At 41.9% G+C, this 17457-nt stretch overlaps 1 protein-coding gene and 2 long non-coding RNA genes across 3 annotated transcripts; 2 read left to right on the top strand and 1 right to left on the bottom strand.

The window, feature by feature from the left end:
* The first annotated feature begins 6 nt into the window (after window positions 1-6).
* On the top strand, window positions 7-3946 carry LOC107837397 (uncharacterized). The gene is made up of 2 exons (XR_001663413.1): window positions 7-2157; window positions 3229-3946. It is a non-coding gene; the product is annotated as an uncharacterized LOC107837397 (long non-coding RNA).
* On the bottom strand, window positions 2268-11036 carry hoxa3a (homeobox A3a). Its single transcript, XM_007562636.2, has 2 exons — window positions 9544-11036; window positions 2268-5524 (listed from the first exon to the last, which is right to left on the bottom strand). Exons 1-2 carry the CDS (start codon window positions 10013-10015, stop codon window positions 4713-4715), a joined length of 1284 nt encoding a protein of 427 aa, XP_007562698.1. The 5' UTR covers window positions 10016-11036; the 3' UTR covers window positions 2268-4712.
* Window positions 11037-12784: 1748 nt separating this feature from the next.
* Window positions 12785-17033, top strand: LOC103145270 (uncharacterized). Its single transcript, XR_001663412.1, has 2 exons — window positions 12785-12874; window positions 16797-17033. It is a non-coding gene; the product is annotated as an uncharacterized LOC103145270 (long non-coding RNA).
* The last annotated feature ends 424 nt before the right edge of the window (window positions 17034-17457 follow it).

Genomic DNA, 17457 nt, shown 5'->3' with positions numbered 1-17457 from the left:
ACACACATTTCACCCTAGTAGCTCTTCATATTTAAGCTCTGGGGGTGAAAAATAAACTTCAAAACTTAAGAGTGTTGTAATTAGAACGTTGCTAACCATTAATTAAAGCTGTAAAACTAACCATATCATAATCCATATGATTTGACAAAAATGACAAATATGGCCATTTATTATGAGAACATCTAAACTTTGTCAACTTTTTGTTCTTTCTTTCTTTCTTTTTTTTTGGCAAATGAGGAAATGTCCCAATTATTCCACGAAGCAAAGTTTCGTTGAATTGTAATTGAGTGAAGTGAGAATGTGGTTAATTTTAACTGGTTCAGGTGAGGGGCAAAGAATGCTCACTGATACAAGACGTTCACTTTTCTCAATCTGTCACCGTCGTTTGATACAAAGACAAATCTATAACCCAAATTTAGTTCAAATAGTCAACTTTTTCTTTTCTTTTGTTTTCCGGAGCAAAGCTTCGTTTATTAGACATCAGGTCGTGTTGCCTTCCAGTCTAAACAAGACGAAATACGAAAAGACCGCCCACTCCAAGACGTCTTGCTGGGCTCTGTTAACTTCGGATTATTTTCTTGGACAATGACCCGGTGGTGTTTAAAAAAGACGAAACTATGTTGTACACTTCTGTTAACACAGTCAACCCTTTACGCCGAGCACATTACCATTGCACAGAAAAATAAAATACATATCTGCCTTCCACTTCTAGATAGTCCTACACAATGACACTTAGAATCAAAACTATATTGGAAACATGGTTAAATGGCTAAAATAAAGAATGTGTCACCTTGTATCTAAACAACGTGGAAATGTGGTCGAGAAGTGAAAGGTTCTGGGTTATAAATGGTCAAACTCGTGGACAAATACATAACAGATGCCATGGTTTACCATCTAAACAGCATAAATATGCAGCTGAAAAGTCAGACGTGAAAAGACGCCTGTTACAGTTAAAATGGTTTTGATTACCTTTTTTTTTGAATAGACAAAGAAATCATCTGAAGAATAAGACAATGTTCTGAAAAGTGAAAGATGGACAAAAATGCTTAATTAAATGAGGTTGAAATGTGATGGGGAGGTGGGGGTGATCAAATGGGCTAACTTAGCCTAAATTTCAAAAATATTTGTTTGTAAAAAAATATCTGGACGGAACCGATACCTTAAAAAATAACTTCGGTTTTCGGCGTATATCAGGGGCTAAACCAAAACAAGAATGGACAAACCTTAAATAGACCTTTAAAAGACGTTGATAGGAGTGTAGTGTTTGGAGCCATGTGACAGTAGCATTAAGGCACATTTTTCGTTCATTCCACTAAAACGTCGAGCTCATAAATCCGAGATGAAACAGAATATCTTTTGATGACTCAAAGCAGCCACGATTACTGCATTCCTTTAAAAGCAGCGTTGGAAATAGGTTTGTTTTCATGTCAGGAGCGCAAAGCCACAAGGCTGCATAAAGCAAAGATTTATTGGACGGACATTGCCACACTTGCTTGTGGGGGGGAGGAGGGAATGAGCTTCTCAATGTATTTCTATTATCCTTCCTACCTGAAATGGTCATGGAGCAAGCATAAACACTGTTACAATCGACCTTTTTACAACGAAATCTATTTGCCAGCGTTATTATGCTGATGGGAATGCTATTGAGCTGCTCTCTTCCCTTGCTCGTGCTCAGTTTCATATGGCTCTTCTAGAAGAATCTGTAAAAGCCACATTCAGGAAGTTGTTCCCTGTTTTTTATTATTATTATTATTCGTCCGGCAGTACGTGGGGTATTTTCGTTCACAAAATATATATCTGTATGTGGTTTATTGAGTGAGAAGAGGGGAAGTGGAGAAGGAGAAGAAGTGGAAGGCCTCTCTCTCAGTTTGTTGCTTATATACCAAACAAAGAGTCCTGGAAGCCTGTGCGCGATCAATCTTACTCGCCAAAAGGTCTGACAGCTCGGTGCCCTCACAACACATTTAAGGCTTCTAACTCTCCCCCGGATCAAATGCAGCCAGGAAGCGCCGAGAAACAGTGGTCACTCAGATTAGAACCGGTTTCTGCTCGCACTGGTAGTCTGTTTGTCGCTGGAGGGATTTTTTTTAAAGAACAAGGGGGAAAAAAGGAATCTGGTCACACAAGATGCGACCATTTCCTCTCTAAGAGCCATCGGTGAGTGTGTGGTGAAGCTGGCTTCCCCACCTGGCTTTTATCTTTAATTTCTATTTTTGTTGTTGTTGTTGTTGCTTTGTTGTTATCGTTTTTCTTTTCTTTTTTTTTCTTTTCCTAAGACTTGCATGTCTGCGAATGGACCAGTAGCGAGTTGCTAAGAGAAGAGACTGATGACTATTTTGGAATTGCGCGCAGGCTTTGTGTGCACGGACAGGAGTGGGTGGCGGCATTTAGGGGAGCCCGTTGCGTCCCACACACTTATCTTTAGAGCAGGAGTGATTTAGGGCGCAGTTTCCTACGAATGCAAAGAGAAAACGCCGTATGCGCTCAATTTTGAATTTAGACACAATTTATTTGTGCGCTACCTGCGTTTGGCGCATGTGGGTCAAATCGCTGTCCTGCTGCGTAACGCGTGTGCATGTGTGTTTCTGTCTTGGATACAGAAATACTCATAGTATTGGCCCTTTTTTTCCCCCCTCAGTGACACACCATGCTTCAATTGTTCTAGGTTTCCCTGCTAACCATATGTCAGGGCTGGTAATGTTCGTGCCCTCTGATATCAATCATGCTAGGTTGAAAATGAGAGTTGTGGGGGTGGGGGGGGACAGATGAAAAAATACATTAACGTGAGCAAATATTGCGAGAAATAAACAAAATCCGTCAGAGGTTTGTTGTGGATAAGTACCTTGGCACACAGATTTATTTCGATGGCCTACTGCATTCAACACATTTGCTCCTGGCTTGCGTTTTGTATTGTAATTAAAAATATATATAATAGAATTATTACAAGCAATTAAAAAAAAGAATTATTTGTAATATTTTAGTTTGGCATTTAATTTTGAAGATAAAAATATTTGCAGCCATCTATGTCTAGCACTCGTGCTCCCTCCAGTCGTGGTGTGGCCGGTTTTTACGCATCAAAATCTGCACATTTTCAGGGTCTGATTGAACAAATAAGGTCCTTGATTATTGTACTTTAGAGTGCGTCCTCTGTGAGCGGCGTTTGACTGGCTTTACACATAGGCGGGATTATTTTTAAACGATTTCTCATTTGGCTTGTTGTCTCCGCAGAACCTTCCACGAAGACCTGGGTGACATTTTTATTATTATGGATGTGCCCACGCAGATGAGAGAGACGCGCCGGGAAAGAGAAGGGGGCCCACCCTCAAGGAGGAGAGAGTAAATAGATCAAATGTTTTTTTTTTTCTTTTTTCTTTTTTTTTTAATCTGCGAGTTGTTCTTGTTTTGTTTTGTTTTTTGTTTTGTTTTTTTAAATGAGATTTAATGCATAGCAGTTTTGACTCTAAATTATTTTTAAAATTTCTGGTAGGACTTTAATTTATGAAATTTACTTCTTGAATATAATATGTGTAGCTTTAAAAGAGCATTAATTTGATGCTGCTTTACCGATGATTCCATACCATCGCCGATAACCCACTTTTATTTTTAGATATATAAAACAGCGTTATGTGGTAATGTAAATGTGAAACTGCTTGCGAATTTTAAAATTAAAACGGGTGGATCTGTTTTTGTTTTTATTTTTTTTATTTTTTGTTGTTGTTTTTTTTTCACTTCAATGCCTTTATTTGTTTCTTCGAACTGGAGCAGCATGGAATGTTTGACATCGAGAAGAAGAAAAAAAAATGATGATGTGTTTTGTCTTTTATTCAATAAAGAAACTGCAAACGTGTGTCCTTCTTTCCACCCTTATTGCATGACTGATTGGTTTCTTTTTCATTCGCTGACAAAATAGAAACACCTCCTCGAATAATAATAATATTAATAATAATAATAACAATAATACTAAGAAAGAAACAAATTGGAAAACCTGCAATCTAAGTGACATGGCTGCATATATGGGCCGAACATGGCGCTAGTTTCTCCACCAACCTTCTCCCCTTGCAGACAGAGATGGAGGGGCGTCAAATAATACTATTGGAGTCTGAATAAATAACATTTTAAAAGACCAATGAAACAAAACAGAAGCAAAAGGGGAGTCTGTGCAAGTTCATGACCCTTTGTTTTAAATGTAATCTCCTCACATTCCCAGCTCCTGGCTCTTAAGGTTCTTTTTGTACACAAGTGCAACAGAATGCAAAAAAAAAACAAAAAAAAAAAAAAACATCATTCTTCAATTGCGGATAAATAAAGACGGACAGTTTCACATTGAAAATGAATAACATGTGTTCATAATACCCTGTTTGAGATTTTAAAAAGACGTTTTTAAAAAAAGGAAAAGATTAAATAATCCTATGGATATGCTATGCCCTTCTTCCTTCCCTCCGTTCGGCTCTACAGACACTCTATGGTACATAAAGGTCTTGGTGAGACAATGAGACAAGCAAATAGAGGAAAATTCAAGCAAGTCGTGATTATTTGTCCTACGCTACTTCACACATGAAACTATAGAGAACACAAACAAACAAACAATAAAAGGCAGAAGGAGAAGGTGGGAGCCATGAGGAGGCGCAGAAACAAAGCGGGGGGGACGGGAGGGATATGTCTGGAGCTTGGATGAGACAATGGGGCGGAGTGATCCAGTCTCGCGCCGCATGCTACAGATGCGTCAGTTTGGGCGCTTCCTGGATTCTTCCCTGAGAGTAGTGCGGCGTTAGGTCCGTGTACGTCGGCGTCGCATCACACACGCCGTGATGCTGACCGCCGCTGTTGCCCATCGTAATCGCCCCGTTGTACTCCATGCTCGCGGACGGAGGAGGCGGGTGAGGGAGGTGGGTGAGACCGAAAACTGAGGCCCCGGAGCTGGGCACAGAGTCGATGTAGCCTCCGCCGACGTAGACGGGGCTGCCCTGCATGTGTGTGCCATAGTTGCCGTTGCCGTGCAGGGGGTGGTGCGCGTCATACTCGGGCGTGGCCGAGTCCGTCCCAGGGTACCTCTTCTGGGGGGGTGGGCAGCTGTTGAGGGAGTTGCTCAGAGGAGGGGGATATGACGTAGCCATACCGTACGCTGTTTGATGATTTTTATTGTAAGGGGTTGCAGACTGGGACTCGTACGGTACACTGTTAACGAGAGAATGCATAGAGTTGAGGTATCCGCTCCCTCCACCGCCGCCCCCACCGGACGGTGGGCCTACTGGACTCCGGGGAGACTGTCCGCCCGGAGACGGCATCATCCCGACGCCCTTCTGATCCTTTTTGTACTTCATCCGTCGGTTTTGGAACCAGATTTTGATCTGTCTCTCCGTGAGGTTAAGCAGGTTGGCCATCTCCACCCTCCTGGGCCTGCACAGGTACCGGTTGAAGTGGAACTCCTTCTCCAGCTCCACGAGCTGCGCGCTGGTGTAAGCTGTCCGGGCCCTCTTTGATGCCGCTGACCCCGGAGGACTCTTGTCTCCTGGGCAACTCTCCACTGTCAGGGAGAAGGAGAAGGAGGGCGTCAATCAGTGATCCATTATAGGCACACAGAGAGAAACACAGACGCAAGACACAGGAGAGTGAGAGTGGGAGCAGAAACTGGGTGACAACACATACACTGATAGTGAAACCCTGCAATCAGGAGGGGGGCGGTGGTGGTGGTGATAGAGCTCTTTACTAGATAAATATGCCCATTAAAGTACAGTTTTTCATCTCCTAAGATCTGCAGCCAATGTGGAGCAAACATCTCAACATTTTGATAAATCCACCCCCAACGCAGGGGTTATCATCAGGGGACCATAAGACAATTAACAATCAATGTGCCTACATGTGCAATCACTAACCAGAAATGCAATGGCAGAAAACTGGGTCACTATCTGATATGTAACCCTGGTTTCCTACACAAAAACATTTTGACCCTCATGCTGCCCCGAAAGTCACACCGCATAACACGCGCATAATGCAAGCACAAGCATTTATAGATTCTTCAGGGTGTATAAAACTGCTCATCTTGCCCTCGCTGATAAGCTTTAAGAGGCAAGCACTTGCCTGCAGAATCCTAAGGTCATATCCACTTGCAGTGGCAGCCGACCAACACTTAATAAATTTCACTACCTGTCTCCTAAACCTGAGGTAGGAGGAATGCAACATGACATAACCTGAGGCGTAATGATATTGCACAGATGAAAGAGAAGTCTGCACACATGAGAAGAAGAAATTGGCTGTTAGCTTAGGCTCAGCCAATATGTGCATGCAGGCCCTGTTAGGATCTGGCTTAGTTTGGATGGGTTCTAAATGGTCGGGCGCTCCGAAAAAAGAAAAAAAATTATATGAGATCCATATGGTTTGAATACAATATAAAAACAAGTACAAAACAGTTCAGACATCATATCTCAGCTGGTTCTAAAATAGATGTGATGCAAATCAGTACAAACTGAGCAGCACATGATCCATGCAGATCCCAGAGTTTTTCCTCTGTCCAAGTCATATAAGCAGTAAACGTGAGGTCACTATCCAAACTAAAAACAATTAATTATGGATCCCATATTTCAGCCCATTTGCTACCCATATGAACCAATATGTAAATGTTGGCTGTGGAATGGAAGACAAAATGCTGATTAGTTATAAATATTTATGAATTAATTTCTAATATGTTACGTTTAATAATGATAATCATTTGTTCATCTATACAAAGAATAGCACTATAAAACAAAATGGAAGCAGGGCCGGCATTAGGAGGAAGTTGGTCCCTGGGCTAGAGATGGTTTTGGTGCCCTGACCACACAGATTCCTTTGATGCAAAGTACAATAAAACGATTCAAGGTACTTGTTAACTTCAAGGTTCTTAGTTTCTCTGGAACTATTTAATGATTTGTTTTGGATTCTTTCTAAAATGTTTCATATAGACACAGTATTCTTTCCCGTAATTCCTTCCCTCATCTGCACATAAATATTTACCCCAAATGTTATAGTAACAGTCAGTGCCTAGTATGTGGCGGAGTAAAATGCAGTTACCAAAACAAAAAGGGGGGCTTGGAATATGCCTTTAAGGCTTGGTGTAGTTGAGCCTCAGGTGTTTGTGGTTGACGGTTAAGGTGTGTGCTCTTGTCATACCTGGAAATGGGCACTTTGGAATTCTAATAAGAATATAAAACAAACCCTGAGAACAACCCTGAAGTTAGTTCTTAGACTGGAACACTTAGTTATTTATTATCCAATATGTTATGTTTTTTCTTTAGTTTTTTTTTTTTTTTTTCAAAAAATCATAGCAAAGTTGCTTAGCTATTTTTAGCACTTTTTACAGTAACTCATATAGATCATGTAGCACTGTCCAACATCTAGATTGTGAGACTCTTCCTTTTATTTTCTGTGCATACAAATACATTACTGTTTTTGCTTGTGTTGCTAATACTAATAAGCATTGACTTGCTAAAAATAATCCCAATGAATATTAAATGTACATCTGGAACATGCACAACTCTGGTCAACTTTACCAGAATCAACTTTTGAGACCAATCAAAAAGCCCCATGAAGTTTGTGCTTGGGCTATGACGTCATCGTTTTCAACAGATATTCAAGAAATTTAATTGTTACTTAAATATTAGTTCATCCAATTTCTCTAGTACTGTAAAATACAATATTTACAAAATATACATTGGTTTAAAAAAATATGGAGCCCAAATGTCTAATACCCAAACATTAGACGTTGGAATAGAGGGCGTAATATGTGCTTAATAGATGTTCGCCTCGTCTTGTTACTTTTCAAACTCACTTTGAAGCCACAATTACTTTTGGATTTTTAGGTGCTTTTAAAGACCATTTTACGCAAAATTTGTACAACTGAAAATATAATTTTGCTCAGTGAAAAGAAAACATTTGCAAGCGTTTGAGACTTCAGATCGTATCTTCATTGTTCTTGTAGAAAATATGCATTAATGCCATATCCAGACATGTCGAACTGACTGTGAAACCATAATGCTTGAATTTCAACCATTTTGTATAGATTGTCACACAAGGTGTTCACTTGAATGCTTAGTTTGGCTCATTACCATTTCTGAATGCCACTCAGATCATTGTAGTTTTGATGCTTTTACCTACAATATGCTGAAAGGACAACTTTCTTGATGTGCAATTTTCAAACTCACACTGGAACCACATAGGATTTTGAGTTTCAACTGTTTCTGAAGACCATCGCTAACTTATTCTTACACCAGAATTTTCAGGTTGCCTCAATGCATATTGTATTGTCAACATAATGTGACAACACATCCATACATCCATAAACAACTAACTCCTTAGTGTTTTGTGCAAAATGTTTAAACTCAAACTGAAAGCACATAAGTGCATAGCCCATCTTTTACAAAATCAGTGGAAATTTGTCTTAAGATTTATGTAAAATTCTTCTAAAATGTATTAGAAAAAAATATATGAAAGTACGATGTTGGTTTGCACTTTATTATCTGGCATGAACGTCTAATTCATTTCTTCCACGGCTCATAATTTGTTAAATTCAAAAAGAAAAATGACTTTTTTAGTTTTTAGGATTTAAATCAGCCAAAGAGAGATTTAAGCAAAGAGGCTTGGGATGCATAAACAGGTTATATGAACATAAGGAGTTGCCTGATGTGAATCACTGTGTTCTGTTTGCTCAGTAATGTCAATAATGCATCAAATGTGTTTGAAATGTAGTAGATTACCAGTTTTCTATAGGCAAATAAGCTGAGATATGACTTTGTTTTTAACTAAACCTGAGAGACCACATCCTTAGTCTGAACAGATCTCATCAAGATCATCGCTCTGTGCATGGAAAAGCTTCATTAATTAAGCCTAAAAATAAAACCTATAACTATAATCGTTTCATTTTGTGTAAAAAAAATAAAATAAAATAAAATAAATAACTGCAAACATGTTTAACATACCAGCCACAATATGTACAGCAGGTCATGGGAAGAGGAGCATCTTTAACGTTTTTAGGTTGGCTCTGAGTAAATACCCCACCCCTCCTCTGGCCTGCCCCTTTACCCCCCAAACACTGACCCACTGAGTTTCCCCTCTAATCAAAACAGCAGGACAAACTGAAACAACTGTTGTGTGTGTTTGTTTGCTGTCTCTCCGGGAACATTATGTGATCAGTGGAGATGTGTGTTTACAGTAGGGACAGGTCAGCTGGAGGGCATGGGGACAAACAAAAGGAGGGATCTGCTGCTTTCCCCTCCGCCATCCGCCGCCTGCATTTATGCTGAAAGATGTTGGGATATTAACGACATCAATAAAAAAAAAAGTGGGCCAATCGTCGCAGGATGCGGCTTCATCAAATGATTTGTTACAACAAATGGTTCACCTAAAATGCCACAGCTCAGAAAATTAAACAACGTGACCTTCACAGGAAGCAAACTAATGCTCTGTTGCGGTTTGCCCACCTCCCTGCAAACCTTTATACCTGCCCACCCCTCTCTACCACCCCCGTGTATTGAACGTAACTATCAGGGTTTGTGTGTCCGCGGCAGCTTGTACCTGAACTGGAGCTACTGGAGGGTTTCTGCTTGGTGTTCTGACGGGACTCCTTCATCCAGGGGAAGATCTGTTTGTTGCGGGTACCGGAGGTTGGGGAGCCGCTCTTGGCTGCGCCGGGCTGGCCGGAGCCATTGCTCGCGTCTTGGCTGACTCCGCCGGGGGACAGCGAGGGGGGAGGCGGTGGGCCTGACACCGGCACCGGCGCTTGATGATTGCTTTCGGGGAGAACCTTGGCCTGCGCCGCCTGAATGGCCCTGTCGCAGCCCTCCGCCACCATCTCCCCTGGCTTCTGCAGAGCAACGGAGCCGCCGCCGGGAGACTGTAGGGAGCAGGCGGGTCGATGGTACTCGCTTTCCACATGAGAGGCCCTGGGATATTGGACCTGATTGGCATCATAACCGAAGCCATTTGCGCTTTGATACGGGTAGCCACTGTAAATTGCGGAGCTGTCGTAGTAGGTCGCCTTTTGCATCTCGCCGTTTCCCAATATTTATTTCAGAAACTGACAGGGTCTTGACACCCTCGTAGAATAACATTGGCACCCCGTGGTCACGTGACGCCTCTCCGCCAATGGCCTCCTCGGGTGAACCTAGGGTTACAAGAATCACTGTGAGGAGGAGAAATGGTGGCGATCCATCTTACTTTTCAATACAGACCTGACACTGGAGACTGTGGAGGCAAGATAGGGCCAACAGTTCTGTGGACTATTACCGTTTACCTTATGGCTTACACAAAAGCGCACACTAACCTTGCATTACCATCTGTGCCAAACAGCATAACACGTTTTCCAAAGCATTCAAATCATTTTAAAAAAAGCCTAACAAGAATCAGGGTGACAGTTTAAAACTCTGAGCCGAGAGGGATAAAGGGAATATAGTTACAGTAGAGTTTATGGGGGGAAAGTGCCTGCTGTGGAAACGGCTTGTTAGCGGGCTGCCACACAGGAAAATAATGTTTCTGTTACAATATTATTCTACCAACCGGGCTGTCAACAGCATATCTAATTTCCTGTGTAAGCAGGTAAAAGACATTCACTTTTTTTCCTCCCATTTTTTATAAAATTATTTTTCCCAGCTAGAAAAAAAATCATTCTGGAACAGTCAGAGAAAATTCGGATATATATATATTTCTATTTTTTTTTATTTTTTTTGTATTGCTTGTTGCAAGATAAATGAAAATGGGGGCCTTAGGAAAACCTGAAAAACCAGACGGGCATCTCTGCGCTCTTGTGACACCACGGTGGGAACTTTTTTTTTTTCTTCCCTCTTAGGGCCCATAATAATTTCCTGCCGGCTCCGTCTTTTTGATATACGAGTGGCCGGGAGCGCCGGGCCCGGTCAAAGGAGAAGCCCGATTGTAAAGCTTAGAAGAAACCCAGGGAAGACACATCTACAGCCTGCTGCTGTAAGAGCGGATCCAGTAATAACACAGGAATAATAGACTGTTTATCCATAATAGAGCTACTAGTTTTCCATTGGTATTGTTTTATAGACTGAGATAATAATAATAATAATAATAATAATAATAATAATAATAATAATAATAATAATAATGTTAAAATAGATTTGCTTCTGTTTAGTCTGTTTCATACATTGACACGCTACCGTCTCCTTTAGGGATTTTTTTTTTTTACATCTAAATATCAAATTTAAATTTATGCAGCACAGTTTTACCCATAAATATCCAGTTATATTTTATTCTATTTATCTTTTTTATGAATAATAGTAAATCTGTAACTATCAAAATCACGACAGGGTTCCATAAACTACTTATTTTCCTCAGTATTTTATTTTATTTTATTTTGTTTTATTTAATCTAAAGCAGTCCTTAGTCTGGGATGCATTTGTTAAAACATGAACAAAAAAGTACAAATGAAAATAAAAGCAAGACCCGTGCAGCCTGGCATACCAAAGTACAAATAAGTCCAAAGTGAGACCCCATGTTTGCTTTCAACGCAGCCTAACTGCGGATTGAAAGACGCTCTCTAATGACCGGTAAAAGGCATAAGGAGTCTTCTCCTCTCTGGATCTCCCTGCGAACCATTGCGACAGTCATAAATGGCAGAGAAAAGAGAGACAAAAGGCAGACTTGAGCTGTGCTGCTGCAGGAAAAAATCCGTCCGCCTGACTATGTGTGTGCGTGTGAACTCTTCCTGAACCGAGATCTTAAGTCGTACGGTGATAAATCACCGACGCGACACACAAACTCCACCATTTACAACCGAAAGGGGAGCCTATTTCTGGCCCCTGCTTACCTTGTCCTCTCACGATGAATGCAGAGCGCCGGGCAATATTTTCTCATTCAGCGACGAAATCGATCAAAGGCAGTAATCCAGAGGAAGAGGGGGCAGAAAAAAAAAAGTTTTTAAAGGCAGCGGGGCTGACTGGGTTGAAGGAGCAGCGGCAGACTGCGCCCTGCCATGCAGGCAGGCATTAGCAGGCACAACACACAGGAGCAAAAAAAAAAAAAGAAAAAAAGAAAAAAAAAAAGGGAAGAGCCAAGAGAAGACCCCCTTTCCTTTTCTCTCCTTACTCGCCGAGATTGCGAAAGCAGGCGTGAGCAGTCGGGTCAGCGCGATAAGAAGAGTTATCTGCTCCCATGCTTGCAGGGTAATGGACAGGGCTTCATGGCAATATTAACGTCAGCCAAGGCTATGCTTGACTATGAGATCCTTCAGCAGTTACCATGCAGACACCAGTGAACTGCCCCGAACCAGAGCGTCACCGTAGACAAGAAAAATTATGCAAATGAAGCAAGCGCCTTGGAAAGCCAGTCCAAATCAAGTAGTTGCCTCTCCTCCTCCCCCAACATCCCAAATGAGGTAGTCCGTCTAGAAAATAAAAACGTTAATAATGCCTCGTTACTAATGCGCCGTCCCAAAAGGTGTTCTAGGCCATTTTCTTATCATTTATCCCGGGTCCTAGATAAAAGTTATGAATACAAGGAGATTTTCGGAATAACAAAGGGATACCGAGAGCTGCCTTTCCATTTCCATGGGAGATAAAAGCGCTTCTATAGGCGGCTTAATCATTAACCTACTTTTTCTTCTTCTCTTTTTTTTCTCCCTCAGAATTTGCTGTTTTAGCGCAAGGACGTACAGTTCTTTTTCATTTCAACGTGAACCCGCTAAATATGAAGGAAAGCTGCAGGGCAGTCAGTGCACGTTCTGACCAAAGCTCCTAAATATTAAAGGAAAAAAAAAAGAAACCCACAGCAGCTCGCGCACGGGGATGAAAAATGGGCAGAGGTTTCAACACCAAAAAGGCCAAAGCGGGAGGACACGCAGCGTGGAGCAGAGGAGAAGAAGGGAGCCGGGGAATCCCTCTGCATGGTAATGTTTGCAGCCAGAATGAAAGACTTGATAGAATTAGATTTATGACTCCCCTCTCAGCTGTAAACACGGCCAGCAGCTAAAGCTTCTCCGCTGGTTTTCAGGCTGTGGGACAGGAGCATTTCGGTGACACCATTAGAAAGGTACAGAGAGCGCACGCAAGGGACGGCGTGGGAGTCTTGAGTGGGCGAAAAAAAAATCACACATTAGGATTTTTTTAAGCTAACTTCGCCTTTTTCTTTCACAAAGCAACTGCTGCCACTTTGTGTAATTATTTACTTCTTTGTTCTACGCTAAAACGCTGATTTGGTCCTTTTTTTTTTCCTTCGCCATTTGGCCCGAGGAGAGGGTTAAAAGGTCGAGCGTTATAAGACCAAAAAGCTACATGGGAAAGGTCGGGGGGGAAAAAAAACCCAAAAACGTAAAATTGTAATAAAATAAAACGTAAAAACCTCTTAGCAGCAGGCTGTAGTGGCTCCAAGCAGATGGCTTTCGCAGAAAGTAGTTAAAAAACAACAACAACAAAAAACGAATAAGGCAGCTCTCCAAGAGCCGCGATTCCCCTCCGTCACTTTTATGGTGACAAATTACACCACAAAGACAAGTGGAAGAGAAGGAAATATTGCTCTCGCGTTGGTCATATTGCTGCTACACGGAAATATACAACAAGCCATACATAGACTGCTTCTGCTTCTCTGGCCTTGTGAGCGCACTGGGAAGGCGCGCGCGCGTGTGTGTGGTACTTATTAGAAATTGAATAAGGATATCACCATCAAGCATTCATAACATAAATCAATAAAGATGTATGGACTTACCGAAGGCAGCTCAGGGTGTTTCCGAGACCGGGCCTGAAGTTACTCGGCCGGATTTCTGCAACGACAAAAGGATTTCCCCCCCCTTTTCTTTAGTAACTTAAGGCATAACTTTACATTTTCTTCAACGGGCTTCTGTGAGTTTTATTTTCTTCTCTCTTTTTTTAGACTAATTCAGAAATGTTCTCACATTTAAAATACATTAATGTGGATTTTGATGTTATTTATTTATATTTAAAGCATAGATGTGAAAGACGGGGTTTATGTTTTATTATTCGTTTATGTTTGGGCGCATAATTCAGCGTAACTCTTTCGTTAGAACAGCGAAATGGGTAGTCATGTTTTGTCTGTTAGTCGGGAGCAAAATTCAAACTTTTTTTCTTAAAATAGGTTAACGTCGGATTCGGTTTGACAAATTCCATAAAATGTTAAATAAACAACAACAACAAAAAAAGTTTAAATATAAAGAGGAACTGATGGATCCCAAATTAGGCCTACAATCTTAGGTTTGGGGGGGAAACGATTTAACATATGCTTGGATGAATATTATTATAATATTATGCAAAAAGAAAAAAAAATGTTTTGATTTCATTTTTGAGTAACTCTATTAGAAAAGGTTGCAAAAATCAGAAGCCTATAATTCTCATGAAATATACACACACACACGAACTCCTTCAGATAACGGATGTATGAAAGCCCAGGCCATGAAATTCTTCTTTATAAAACTCTGATCAATTCTGCGCATAGCTACGAAAACACATATAGGAAAATAATAATAATAATAATAATAATAATAATAATAATAATAATAATAATAATAGTAATCGTCATGTATGCAAATAACGTGTTTGTTGCATCTCCTCTCGCAAACAGATCGAACAGTCATTAGCTGGCGCTCACCACCTTCCCAAAGTCCCTGCGCCCATAAATCAAAGCCGGAGCGCCGTGACCTCAGCGCGGCCGCGGCGGTCCTCGATGGCACTCCGTCTTCCATTATATCCTCATTTCCCCACGGCGGAGCGACACAACAACTACCCCAACTGATCCCCACCAGCTACTTCTTTTTTTTTCTTAAATCTTCTTCGTCTTTCCTCTCTCTCTCTCTCGCTCTCTTTTTTTTATGGAGATCGTCTTGATGCATCGTTTACGCACGGGCGCGGAACATAAACCAGCTTAAAGAGATGGGGCTGTTTAAGTTTTATGGGACAGGTTGACACCCTGAACCGCCGGCGCGCTCTTCTGTCTGGGTGTTTGCTAGAAGTCGGGATAAATGGAGGCTTTATTTACTCACACTGGCTTATTTGTCCAACAAAAAAAGACTTCTTCTGTTATTTATTGTGCTATTACGGTGTAATTGTTCCACTGGAATTAATTGTGCATTTTTGATATTATAAAGAACGCAAAAAATAGGTTATTTGGACAAAAAATATGACATTTATTTAGGTTAACTTATGTTATGCATACTGACAGCTTCTTAAAATTTCTTGCGCTGCAAAAAATAAAAATAAATAACAAGGAGCCCCCTCCCCACACCCCCTTCACTGACTGACCTCTGTCTGGCATAGCAATAACTCACGACAGTAATGAACAATCGGCGGAAATACCTCAAAATAAAATCCATCCTCCCAAAGCTGGGGCTCTGACTCCGTCCGCGTGGAAAAAAACACATATCCGTCCGTGTACAACAGAATACATCCACAAAAGCCAGAGATCCTTCTCTCCTCTTCTCGTTTGCTCAAATCGGCTTTTTTTTTCTTTTCCGGATATTCAAAAAAAAAAAAAAGAAAGAAAGAAAGAAAGAAAAAAAAACTACAAAGCCAGGACTCCCCTCCCGAAAAGTGGGGGTAACCAGCATATAATCTGCATCATATGGCCAGACCGGGGCTCCGGTTCTCTTCCCAGTGCCATAACACCGCGCGGTATTATGCGCCCTGCTCACGTGACGCAACGTCAACTTAAATCCCCTTTTATTTGAGCCCGTGAATCATTAATGGAGGCAGTCATTGCCCCTGAGGAGAAACGGATCGGGCTTGTAGAGAGAGGGGGGAGAAAGAAGAAGAGGTAGAAGAAAAAAAAGAGAGGGGCTGTGTGATAGTGCAATGTATCTGGCTGAGGAGCGAGCCTCTCACTGAGAAGCAGCTTTTCCACGTGTCGCCCCATTCAGAGGGGAGAAATGGGGCTTTTTTCTGACACTTTTAGAGCGCCATATATTTCGTGCCTGTTAGCGGCCGAAAGAGCAGCAGAGATTCGAGCACATTTTGCACGGCGGAAAGCTGTCCGAGCGCAACAAAACAAAACGCGCTTTTAGCTTCCTCTTCATTCTACCACCGCCTCGCTTTGCATGGGTGTATTCCACGGCGCTCAACTCAACACCGCCCCCCCTGTTCTCATCGCGACACTTGTACATTAGTATATACCACTTTGTCAGCCTCTGAGCCCCCCTCAATCAGCGCGGCGCACACGCTGCAGGGGTAAATAGAAACCAAACGTTGCCACATTTACCTGTCACACACGGAGAGGCTGTGCGTCCCGGTGGTCGTGAGGGGCGCCTGTCAGTCAGCGGTGGGCGGAAAGGAAAGGTGAGGTGACCAAAGAGAGGCTGCTCGACCCTGCTGGTCAGTACATGGATCCCCATTAAACTAACATGGATCAACTCACTCGAGCTTGTGCGTAAAAAAGTTTTAGAGATTAATAAATAAATCAAAGAAAGTTTTTTTTTGTTGTTTTTTTTAAAGAGGGAGGTTCACATACACAGAGTGTATGTAGCCAAAAGCTCGTAGCCCGGAAGAGATTCTCTCCTCTCGGCGCCGTTTGGCGCTTGTTTTCCGTCAACACCGAGCAGCGGGCGTGGAAAAATCCCCACCACAACTATTAATCACTCGAGTCGGACAGAGGCTCCGTCCCACTCCCTGCATTGAGGCTTTTGTCCTCTCCGACTCCAACTCTAATGGCAAACTTTCAAGTCAAGAGCAGAGTCAGATGCGGTTTTCTTCACTTTTAGTACAAAAAGAAAATCTATTCGCAGCGAACGTGGACGCGTGTTTGTGAGAGCGACGAAAAGTTTCATGATGTGATTTAGGACCAAAATTTTCACGTGTGTCTTTTTACAGACCCTGACTGATGCAAAGGCTTGTGAAACTGAATGACCGTGCCCTGCAGGATAATCCCACCCTACCTGTCGCCACCACACCTGAACTTTCCCCTGACCCGTGTCGAGTTGAGTGGCAAGACAGACATCCAAGCATCGACTTTGGTAGCATTTAAAAACTCCTCTTTAATTTCTTAATTCAACAAACATTCTAGCTCATTGCCATTTCCTGAGACTCTTTAATTGATCACGTTTTTTTTTTTTTAAATCAAAATAACACAAATGTTCCCAGATGTATTTTCACAAATCAAGCCTCCTTATCTCTGTCAGCACGGAGAGGAGCTGCAGGCGCAGAGACCCCCTGGATGTCGACCAGACGACTGGCCATATCTTCCCACAATGTTGACACTCGGAGCTCTTAACAGCCAGGCTTGGGTTACCGAGCCTCTCAGCCGAAGATAACTGCTGCACAGAGCTTTACATCGGCCAACATCAAGACTAATGCGAAATTCAACGCCTCGAGCTGAGTGGAGCCATCTCTAATTAACCCCAGACAAACAGTGCGACCAACGAAGACAGAAGAAGTGTTTGCTTGGATGTGGTTGTAATAAAGAAAGTTGGATTTTCTTGTAAGAAGTAGCTCTTTATTATTCCAGAAAAATGTGTTAGTCACCGTTCTTTTG

The sequence above is a fragment of the Poecilia formosa genome, unplaced genomic scaffold (genome assembly GCF_000485575.1).
Source record: "Poecilia formosa unplaced genomic scaffold, Poecilia_formosa-5.1.2 Scaffold139, whole genome shotgun sequence".
Taxonomy (NCBI): Eukaryota; Metazoa; Chordata; class Actinopteri; order Cyprinodontiformes; family Poeciliidae; genus Poecilia; species Poecilia formosa.
The sequence above is the reverse complement of the archived record's forward strand: the minus strand, read 5'-3'. Positions and strand labels throughout refer to the sequence as shown.

Bases quoted from the DNA above. Each gene is read 5' to 3' on its own strand.
- hoxa3a (XM_007562636.2), bottom strand. From the start codon at position 10,015: ATGCAAAAGGCGACCTACTACGACAGCTCCGCAATTTACAGTGGCTAC. The intron at 5,525-9,543 runs GTACAAGCTGCC...TCTCCCTGACAG, and splicing joins CTCCAGTAGCTCCAGTTCAG to TGGAGAGTTGCCCAGGAGAC.